The 9,825-nt window shown below is 51.3% G+C and overlaps 1 protein-coding gene and 1 long non-coding RNA gene across 5 annotated transcripts; one reads left to right on the top strand and one right to left on the bottom strand.

Annotated features, from left to right (window-relative positions):
• On the bottom strand, positions 1–7,627 carry LOC113962187 (argininosuccinate lyase). Of its 2 annotated transcripts, XM_027672983.1 has the most exons (17): positions 6,078–6,107; positions 5,815–5,924; positions 5,382–5,576; positions 5,163–5,246; positions 4,797–4,853; positions 4,153–4,250; positions 3,899–3,976; positions 3,411–3,488; positions 3,214–3,266; positions 2,784–2,846; positions 2,484–2,598; positions 1,747–1,831; positions 1,532–1,591; positions 1,294–1,377; positions 942–1,022; positions 738–844; positions 1–233 (listed from the first exon to the last, which is right to left on the bottom strand). In XM_027672983.1, the coding sequence occupies exons 1-17, from the start codon at positions 6,100–6,102 to the stop codon at positions 83–85; spliced, it is 1,524 nt and encodes a 507-aa protein (XP_027528784.1). In that variant the 5' UTR covers positions 6,103–6,107; the 3' UTR covers positions 1–82. The 2 variants fall into 2 exon arrangements, with proteins under 2 accessions (XP_027528784.1, XP_027528785.1); XM_027672984.1 differs by lacking the exons at positions 5,815–5,924; positions 6,078–6,107 and adding an exon at positions 7,492–7,627.
• Positions 4,802–9,771, top strand: LOC113962188. Of its 3 annotated transcripts, XR_003532465.1 has the most exons (5): positions 4,802–4,956; positions 6,766–6,840; positions 8,302–8,482; positions 8,818–8,917; positions 9,089–9,770. It is a non-coding gene; the product is annotated as an uncharacterized LOC113962188 (long non-coding RNA). The 3 variants fall into 3 exon arrangements; XR_003532464.1 differs by having other exon boundaries at positions 4,803–4,956; positions 8,818–9,771; XR_003532466.1 differs by lacking the exon at positions 4,802–4,956 and adding an exon at positions 6,163–6,431 and having other exon boundaries at positions 8,818–9,771.
• Positions 9,772–9,825: the final 54 nt, after the last annotated feature.

The raw sequence follows: 9,825 nt of genomic DNA, 5'->3' as shown, positions 1-9,825 counted from the left end.
AACTACAGACACCCCAGTGTTTATTAACTCCAGATTAGTGGGATAGGCACAACGCTGCATCCACGGGATCTCTCCCCACACTCTAAGCTTGTTCCTTCAGCCTCTTGAGCAGCTCCCGCAGCTGCTCGATCTGGGCGGACACGCTGCTCTTGGCGGTGCCGCCCATGGCCGTGTACTGCTCCACGCTGTTGACCACGCTGAACACCTGGGACACGTCGCTGCCAAACAGGGGGCTGGGGGGAAAGGGAGGGGGGTCAGTGGACAGCACAGGGGGGCTGTGGGCTGTGGGCTGCTAAGGATGCTCATTGTCTGTAGAGGTGGTGAGAGAGTGAGGACGGAGCCTTTTTCCAAAGGGAAAGGCCTCCTGCAGCCTTGTTTCTGCAGAGCCTGACAGAAGCTGCTGGTGGCAGACCAAAGAGTCAGCTCCAAGGGGAGACTGAGGAAGTTCGGAGCCAAACCCCTCAGGGGACTGGTGCCTCTAGAGCAGGGCATGAGTTTCTCCCAGTCCCTCCCAAGAGTTGCTGCCTGTGCCCTTCTGGAGTGGAATGGAAGTGACATTGTCCCCCTTCAGTGTTTTCAGTCCCAGCAGGAGCAGCCTTGATATTCAGGCCAGGAGGATTTTGGGGTGCTGCCTGGCCCAGGCACTTTGGGGAAGGGCACCATGAGGATGGCCATTCCCAGGGAGGTTGATCCGTGCCTGTGGAGGGAAGCCAAGGCAAGGTAACAGTGACACCAACCTGATGCTCTTCAGGTCCTCCAGGCTGAGATTATTGATGGTGATGCCTTTGGTCTCAGCGAGGTGGACGGCCTTGCCAGAGGCAACGTGGGCTTGTCTGAATGGCATCTGCAGTGAGAAGGGGACAGGACACAGGGCCTCATCTCACTGAGCAATTCTCTGCATCCAAAGAAGGCACAGCTCCAGGTTTCCCTCTGATACTCACCCCTTTCCGAACCAAGTAGAGAGCCAGGTCAGTAGCCAACATCTCTGGGCTCAGTGCTCTCTCCATGTTCTCCTTGTTGATCTGCAGAAGGACAGTCAGATGGAGGTGTTATCATCAGCTCCTCCTTGGGGGCACATTAGTGGTCAAAGTGAGGGGAATTCATCTGGAAAGGTCCTGGCTCTAAAAGGATGCTCTGACCCCCTGAGCAGCTGACAGAGGGGACCAACATGAGCAGTATGGGTGAGGCACTGAAGAGTTTTCATTTTGGGACTAGAGATCTGTTCCCTGTGTTACTGAGAGAATGTGCACCATGACCATGTTCAATAGCAAGAATCTGAAGAAGAAGCCTTACTTGGAGGGTCGAAATCACTCCTGTGGCAACCTGGAGCACAGCATTCAGGGTGTCCACAACATCAAAAACAGCCTCCTTGTCCTCCTGTGTCAGAACAGGGATGGAAATGGCTGTAAGTCAATGTGATGCAGCCCAAAAACCCAACAGGCTGAGCAGCCAGCTCTGCTGACTCCTCAAGAGAGCAGAAGACAGTCGTGTGTGCTCAGAGAGATGGTGTGAAAACTAACAAGTGCTTTACCTGCAGGTCCTTGTTGTAAGTGCTGGGGAGTCCTTTGAGGACCATGAGAATAGCAGCCAACTGCAGAGAGAAACAGGCAGGGCAGTGAGTTACAGAGCCAGGCACATCCCCCAGCACAGGTTCAGAGCCCAGCTCTTTATGCAGAGGGAGAAGGAAGATGCTTCAGCCCTGGTAGGAGCAGTTTCCCCTCCCACTTGCTTCTCTCTCAGGCTCACCCGTCCAAACACTCGTCCAGCTTTGCTGCGGATCAGTTCCAGACTGTCAGGATTCTTCTTCTGAGGCATCAGGCTGCTGCCAGAGCTGCAGGGAAGGTGTGTGGAGTGCAGTGGTGAGTCAGGTCCCCATCCATATAGACACAGGCCATGCATCACTACTGACCCAGCCTTTCAAAAGGAACATGTGGGCCACCTTTCCTTGTACACCTTTTTATGGTGCAGGAAAGCAGTGAACTGAGTGTCGAGTTTCTCATGTTTCCCACAGCAAAGCCTTTGGTTTTGCAACTCATCTGGAGCAGCCACACAGTCCCACCTCTCAAAGATGAAGGAAAAAGGAGGCTCCCCCTCCACGCCCCTGCAGAGGTGGTTTCAGCAGGCCAGCCTAAGTGATCTCAGGGAGGGAGGGTTGTGGTTGTGCCACTCTGGGAGACAAGGAGTCTGTTGGGATTGCAAACCCTGCTAGTCCAGGAAGGGCTTTGGCAGCATTCCCAGCTGAGGAGGAAGTTCTCTCCGCCAGCAGTTGCCAGGGAGGGGTTGCTGAGCTGAACTCAGACTTGGATGAGTTACCAGAACCAGAAATAAGTGGTCATTGCTGAGGAATATTCCCCCTGAGGCTGCCTTTGTGCCAGCCCTTTAATGCTGCGTCAGCCTTGTGCACAGAGAGACCCCAAACACTGCCCCACGCTCTCAGGTGAGGACAGCTAAGGACAATCACACCACAGAGACCAGAAACCTACCAGTAGGTATCAGAGAGAGTCAGAAAGCCAAACTCGCTGGTGCTGTAGATGATGAGATCCTCAGCCATCTTGCTAAGGTGGATCATCAGCAGGGTGGCAACAGACAGGAATTCCACTGCAGAGAAGGCAGGAAATCAGCAGGGGAAAAAGGTGCTGGTTTACTTGATAACCCAGGGAGCCCTGACTAGAGCTTTGTTTCCTGATGGGGGATTTCAGTCCCCTTATTAAAGGAGGTTAACTGGAAAGCTCTCAGAACATACATCTAAGAGTGCTGGGAAGAAGTGATGGAGTTGTGCTTACCCACAAAGTCTCTCTCACTCACAGCATCCATGCTGTTCAGGCTGATGGAAGCAAAGTCCAGCTCTGTAAGGAAGGTGATGGACACAGGAGGTCAGGCTTGGCATGACAGGAGCTTGAATGCCCCAGGGTGCCCCAGTGTGCAGGTGACTGTGAGCCCTGGAGTGGTCCCAGGAACACAAACATGCTCTAATGTTGCACCAGCTGGGGCCTTTACTGTGAGCCCAGACAGCCACTGTGCAGCAGGGGTGGCTCTTCCTCCTCCCACCTCACAGGCATTGCCTGTCTCATTGCAGCAAAAAGCCTGAAGAAGGAAAGGCTTAGGCTCCAGGACAGGGCATTACAGTGCCATTGGGAGCCCTGTATCAATGCTTTCTTCCCTCGTAGGTATTACAGGTAGTTCTGTGCCCCTCAACCACAGGGAAACATTTACCACTACGCAGAAGCTCTCTATCAATCTCCAGTGGGTTGCCAGCCAGAGCACCACTGCCAGGGGAGAAAGAAACAGGAGTCATGCAAGATACTTTGCATATCTCATCCAAAACTGAGCTCTAAGAAGCAGGGAAGGCACCTCTGAAGACTTTGCAGAGCAAAGCAAGGCCCACTGATTACACAAAGAGTAGGTCTCACCTTCCCAAAGGCAAGACGTTGATCCTCTTTTTTATCTCTCCCAGGCGCTCAGAGTCACGGGTCAGAGCAACAGCGTGGCTGGGGAAGGACAAGGGAGATAGAGCACATGAAGTCAGGGAATGTCTCTTTCCTTTCCAATCTCTACTCTGTCATGCCTGGAGCCTGGATCCCCTCTCGAACAAGAGGGTGGAATGAAGCCAAGGCCCTAAGGCCTTAGCTGGACACAAGATTCTCCATGTTACCTCATTAGCCAGGGTGTAACTGTGGCCAAAGGATGGAGAGCAGGGAGTTGGTCACCACTGCCCAACCCCTGCTGGGTTCCCAGTTGGTCAGAGCCACACAGGAACATGGGGAGGTCCTGTCCCAGTCTGCAGGTTCCCCTCTGGTTTGTCCCCACCCCCTCAGAGGGGGATGCACTCCTGGGCTCCAGCAGAGCAGGGCCCCGAGGCTGGAGAAGGCTCCTCCAGCCAGGGCTGGAAGGTGCTGACCTGAGCAAGAACTGGCTCCATCGGATGGGCTGAGCTTTCTGCAGGTGGGTGTAGCCAGGCAGGATGACATCGATTTCTCTGCGTGGCAGAGGAGAGAAGGAGGTGAGAGAAAGAGGTCAGGATGGAGGGCAGGGGCAGGGCTGTAACTCCCTCCTGCTGCTGCCCCACTGGTGTCAGTCAAAGAACAAGCCTACAAAGAACAAGCCTACAGGTCTCCTGGCCCAGCAAGGCATAGGATTTGGCAAAGGACTTACATGGCAGCGCGTTCCACCAGGGTCTTAATGAGCTGCAGGAGGTGTGTGGAGATGACAGAGAGGGAATTCTTCATGAACAGCTTCAAGTCAGTCACAACCTGTGTGAGATTGGCCACGGTCAGACTAAGCAAAATGTGACAGATCTGGTGACCAAATATTGCTCAGCAGAAAGCCTTGGCACAGTTATCCCCTCCTTGTTTTATGTAATGGGAAGGTGCATCTTCCTCTCACCAGATCTATCCCTGGTCACTGTCTGTGAAAGCTGCTGTGTGTTGCTTTCCATGAACAGAATTAGAGCCTGTTCTTTTCCATGGACTTCCCAGGTATTTGTTAAGTTTGAATCAGAGAATCTTCAACCAACACAAGTCAGTCATCAGTAGAAGGACTGATCCCAGCCAGCAGAGTCAGGGTTTCTGTGGGCTTTCAAAGCAATGTCAGGGGAGGTCTGGGGCCTTTTACCACCAGGAAGCAATTCTGCAGATCCCATTCTCCTGTGTGGATGAGTCATTGCAGCATAACTAGTTTAAAGCCCAAGTACATGCTGGAGAGTGTCGGGGCATGTGAAAGATGGCATAAAAAATTCAATTAAGGAACTAAGGTGGGGGAGGAATACAGAAGGAGGAAAAAAAAGATTCTGTACATACCTGATCATTCCTGCTTCTTCCAGTGTGCAACTTTCCAGCTACGTCTCCAATCAGCTCCTGAGGACAAGAGGAGGATTTCTGTCAGTGTCTCTGTATTCTAAGCAAGAGACTCCACATGAGCACATCTCCCTGCCTGGAAGGGACTCAGCTCTAGGATCCCGTGAGTAGCCATGGGATTTGTTTTGGGGAAGGGCAGGTTTGGGTTCTGTGTTTCAGCAGTGACACTTCCAAAGAAGGGGGCTTGGAGACACTGGCCTGTGCACTTGGGGTCCAGAGGAATTTCACAGAAGGACAGAGGTACATGCTCTTAACATCAGGCAGATCCAGCTACAGAGAAACAGGAACAAGAGGATAGAGAACCCAAACCTTTAGCCTGCGTTCATTGGCAGTGTGGATATCCTCATCAGTTGGTTTCAGCACAAAGACTCCTTTGGACCATTCCTCAGAGATCTACAAACATCAGCAGATGATGTTTATTTCCATACCATATTTATACCACGATGATTATTAAATACAGGGAGGCTGCTATCAGGTAAGGAGTCATTCATTCCAGCACATGTGACAGTTTGGGAAGGAAAGAAATACCTTTTCCAGGCCACCCAGGATCTTCTCCAGCTCAGTTTTTGATAGGATTCCAGCCTTCTCCAAGGCTTTGGCATAAGCCATGCTCCCCTGGATATCAACTTCAGACAGTCTCTGATCATAGGAAATGGAAGCATTGAGCATCTCCATGACTGGATCTGTGCTTCCACTGAATCTTCCTCCCCAAAGTTTATCCCCCTGAGAGAGAAACAAGTTAAAGAGGCGTAATAACTTCATTTAAGTTTCTGTGTACTATGTAATATCTAACAATCTGTTTATCCAACACAGTGGCCACACCACTGTCCTTTCTGACCAGAAACAGCCCTGGACTTCAGGATCTTTGGAAGTAGTTGAAGACAAGGAGAACACATCACTGTCAGTATTATTTACCCCTGAGCTGTGATGTCTAGCTCAGGAACCCTCCAAGATACTTTACCTCTGCAGGACTCTGCAGGGAGTCCTTGAAATTAATATCAGGGCACCTGGTGCCAGACCAGCACGGATTTCTCTTTTGAGGCATCTGCAGGTCAACAACCCTTTGACAGCCTTTTAAAGGGGGTAAAAAGTAAAGCAGTAAGGATTAGAGTGAAAGTTAGTATCCTCTAAATCCTTTTTGTGCTGTTTAACTAACAGATTGTTCTTTGACTGACAAAGAGCTGTGGGCCAGCACAAGCCACATTATGAAGTGTTTGAAGTTACCATTTGAAGCATCTCCAGACTTCATGATGTGCTTGCAGGCTTTGGTGTAAAATCAGCATAATAAAATGTACATGGCAGAAAGGGAATTCCAGGTCCAGGAATGTTCAGAAAAATAAATCAACAAAAAGGTGCTGAAACACGTGGAAACAAAAGGGCTTTTTGCCACCCAAACCAGGATTCACACAGTGACCTCACACACTCGAATGTGTCCCCTGCACAGCTCCTTCCCTGGGTGACCAAAGGCAATCCCAGCAGGGTGTGTGTAACCCCCTGCCACCAGTGATTCAGCACCTGGATGGACTCACTGGCTCAGCCCACGTGTGTCACTTGTTGAGAAGCTTTTTGCTTGCCCAGGTAAGACACCCCCAAGCCCAAACTCTGCCAGACTTGCACCAAAGTGGGTAAGAATTTTACCTGTGCAGAGGCCTTACAGCTTATCAAAGACTTCAAAGGCAACTCTGTGGTGCTCTCAGGCACCAAAAAAAAGCAATTGAAGGACACTTGAAGTGGATAATAATTAATAATCTACTTGATTTTTTAAACACCCCTGCCAAGTCTCTTCTCCTGCTGTTCACTGCAACTACCATGGACAGCAAGGAGCTGGCAGGACAGTTGTAAACTGATCTGTGCCGGGGCTTTACCAGTCACACAAAGCACTGTTGAGCAACCTTAGGAATTTTTTCCCTAGTGACTGTCTCCCTGTCTGTGCTGATCCCTGCTGAAACAACGTGCCTGAGAGGACAGCAGGAGAGAGCCTACAGAGGTAGCAGTGTGGGCATGTGCTTTTGGGTATCTTTGTCAGAAAGCTGAGGGACGGCAGATGGGGGGATCAGAATTTAAAAAGAAATGTCAGAGGTCCTCAGCACTCATTTGGTGCCCCCAGGAGCACGGCACAGGGGATGCTAAATTAAAGGCCATTCCAGAGGTTAAGCACTGGACTGGGGAACAGAAATTTCTAGGCATAACTTAAGTATTGCGGGTTTCCATCAAAGTAAGAAGTGGATCGGCAGAAACATTGCAACACATCCATTTGCAGTCAGGAAATCTAAACTGAAAGATTAATTTTAGGCAGCTGCAGGGCTCTGGTTGGAGCAGTGGCTGTACAGCCTGACAGATGATGTGCTGTAACCTGGAGCAGAGGAGGCCAGGGCTGTAGCAGCCATTTGGAAGCAGCAAGTGTGACTCGCCAAGCTGCCTGGTCACGGCTCACCAGGGCAGGAAACCGAAAATGCAGCTTTTGTTCAGGGAGGTGCTTACCCAAGCTGCTGGAAAGTGCCTCCTGCCCAAACACAAGTCGTCAGGCACGAACCGCATCGCTTATTGGCCTTCCCCAGGTCCAGGGCAGAACCTGGAGGCTCTGGGACTTACAGTTTAACTCGGCTGAGCCCCCCGGAGAAGCAAAGTTCACCCTCACCTCGGCTGCCATTCCGGACGGCGTTTGGCGACCCCGCAACTGCAGCGAGCTGCGGGACAGGGCGGGGCGGTCAGGCTCTGATCCAGGTCCCGATCCCAGTCCTAGTCCCGGTCCCGATCCCCGACGGGGTCCCGCCGCCCCCTGGCCCCGCTCCGCCCGCAGCCCCGGCCGCTCTCTCGCCGCTCCCCGCGTTCGCAGCCCTCGGTGCGGGGCCGGCGGCTCGTCCCGCCCCGCCGGGGCGGAGTGTCCCCGGGCCGGCCCCGCTCCTGTCCCCCCTCCCTCCGTGTCCCCGTTCCTGTCCCCCCTCCCTTCGTGTCCCCGTTCCTGTCCCCCCTCCCCTCGCACGGGCTGGTCCTGCTGCGCCGGAGTGCGAGACCACGGCGCGGGTTGTCCCTGTGCGCTGTCGGATGCCTTAGAGGAGGCTCAGGAATGGCATCCCCAGTTTTCTTGTCCCTTTTCGGGTTTTTCTGCCCTTTAACCAGCCCTGTTGCCGCAGGACCTGGGATAATTCATGTGGGAAATGACCTAGTCCAGGTGTCTTTCCTGTGTTCTTCTCTGTCCCATTATCCATCCCCTCTCTGAGCTGAAGTCTGGGGCACGGTGGGATTGCATGGATGTGCATGGGAATGCTCCTTTCTGGAGCAGAGAGGATGCTGCGTCTGGCTGCCCAGCAAGGACCTTTTGCAGCTGCATTTCCAGTGTAGTCCCTTCAGTATCAGTCCAGAACAGGGCTCAGACACTGTACCTAGCCAACAATTAATTCACTGCTTCTCAAACATTTCCACTTGATTATTTTCTTTCCTCTTTCAGACTTCCAGATGCACAGAGCATCTTGATGTCTACCCTGAGAACACCTCTTTGAACCGTTTTGTTGCGAGGTTCTTCCTCTTCTGCAGTCCCTCACTTTTAGTGCTTCTTCTGTCATGTTGATCTTTTATGGGTGTCTGTACTCCGGGCTTTGACAGGAGGTTGCTGAGGGTGTGAAAAAACAGTGAGCACTAGATTTACATCCAGAACAAACCACTTGATAATCAGCCTACATGAATTCTTGGCTTGAGTGCCTTCCTGTGGTCTGTAATGAGCAGGGATTTGAGATCAAAACCCAAATCACAATGACTCATAGTAGGGTAATGAAAGTATGAAGATACCACCCACTCCTGTAATGTTTGTGGAACTTCAGAGACCTCCACAGGCCCCTCCAACCTAAATTATTTCACAATTTTAAGAAAGGGGTGGATGGGTGGGAAGTACCAGTGACTATGAACTGCTTATTTAAGTAAGAGACTGAGATGTGATAATCTGCTAAAACTTCCCTTTTCCCTTCAGTTTGGCAGGGCCCTGTGTCACTCAGCACTGGCCATGAGGAACAATGCCAGACATTTGCTGCTGGAGCAAGAGGAAATCTGTTCAGCTGAGGCCTCTGAAGGTACTTAGCAGGAGCTGGAAGATACAAATAGGGAAAATGAGGGGAGTGGCACAGATTAAGGAAGTTTATGGGAGGAAAAGGAACTACAAGTTGGGGATGAGGAAAACTCCCTTCTTCTGACTCTCTAGGTGCTGAGTCTTGGGGTTCCCTATGACTTTCTTGTTCCTTTAGCCTGTCAGCTCGGTGTGCTTAAGTGATTTTCTGGCAACAGATCTGGAGAGTGAGACAGGAGCCAAAACAGAAACACAGCAGGAAGTAAGGGAGCAAACAGAAAGGAGGTTTGTGGACAGGTACTTGAAATGTGCTGTTCTTTAAATGCCAGGAAAGTGGATCAGATTTAGGGCCAGAAAAAGGAGAGAGAGTGGTGAGAAATGTTGAAAAAAGGAAAGTTTGCTATTGCTGGTCCTTCTACCACATGTTCAAAGAACAAACAGTCCAAAGTAGAATGAAGGCACTGTGTCTCCTGGGGTACTTTGTTAATGGCAGGAGATTTAGCTCCTGGCAGTTTGTACTGTCTGTGCAGCAGCCCTTGCCCTAAACTTGGTGAGGCAACGCTTGTGTTACTGCCATTACCTGTGTGTCTCACAGAGCCTGAGTCAACAACGTGTTGCTGCATCAGCACAGAGAGAAGGTGCTGAGCAAGACACCGGCTTTACAACGCTGTGGCAGAAAGGAAATTTTGCTGGGTAAAAAGGGACAATCAAGTCCCATTTCTGATTCTGCCAGCCTCCCCTCCAAGAGACACATTTCCAAGTGCAAGCGAGGGAAGAGCCCACATTCTCTCAAAGCCCAAACCTCACGAGAGCTGAGGGAGCCCAACTTTGCGCTGAAGAAGAAAGACGCAAGACAGGAGTTTCAGCGAACTACAGACACCCCAGTGTTTATTAACTCCAGATTAGTGGGATAGG

This window comes from Neopelma chrysocephalum, unplaced genomic scaffold, assembly GCF_003984885.1.
Source record: "Neopelma chrysocephalum unplaced genomic scaffold, ASM398488v2 Primary Assembly neopelma1_118873, whole genome shotgun sequence".
In the NCBI taxonomy this organism is placed as follows: Eukaryota; Metazoa; Chordata; class Aves; order Passeriformes; family Pipridae; genus Neopelma; species Neopelma chrysocephalum.
The sequence above is the reverse complement of the archived record's forward strand: the minus strand, read 5'-3'. Positions and strand labels throughout refer to the sequence as shown.

Bases quoted from the DNA above. Each gene is read 5' to 3' on its own strand.
- LOC113962187 (XM_027672983.1), bottom strand. From the start codon at position 6,102: ATGAAGTCTGGAGATGCTTCAAATG. The intron at 5,247-5,381 runs GTATTTCTTTCC...TGATGTTTGTAG, and splicing joins TCCTGGGTGGCCTGGAAAAG to ATCTCTGAGGAATGGTCCAA. The intron at 2,847-3,213 runs GTAAATGTTTCC...CCTTCCTTACAG, and splicing joins TAGAGAGCTTCTGCGTAGTG to AGCTGGACTTTGCTTCCATC.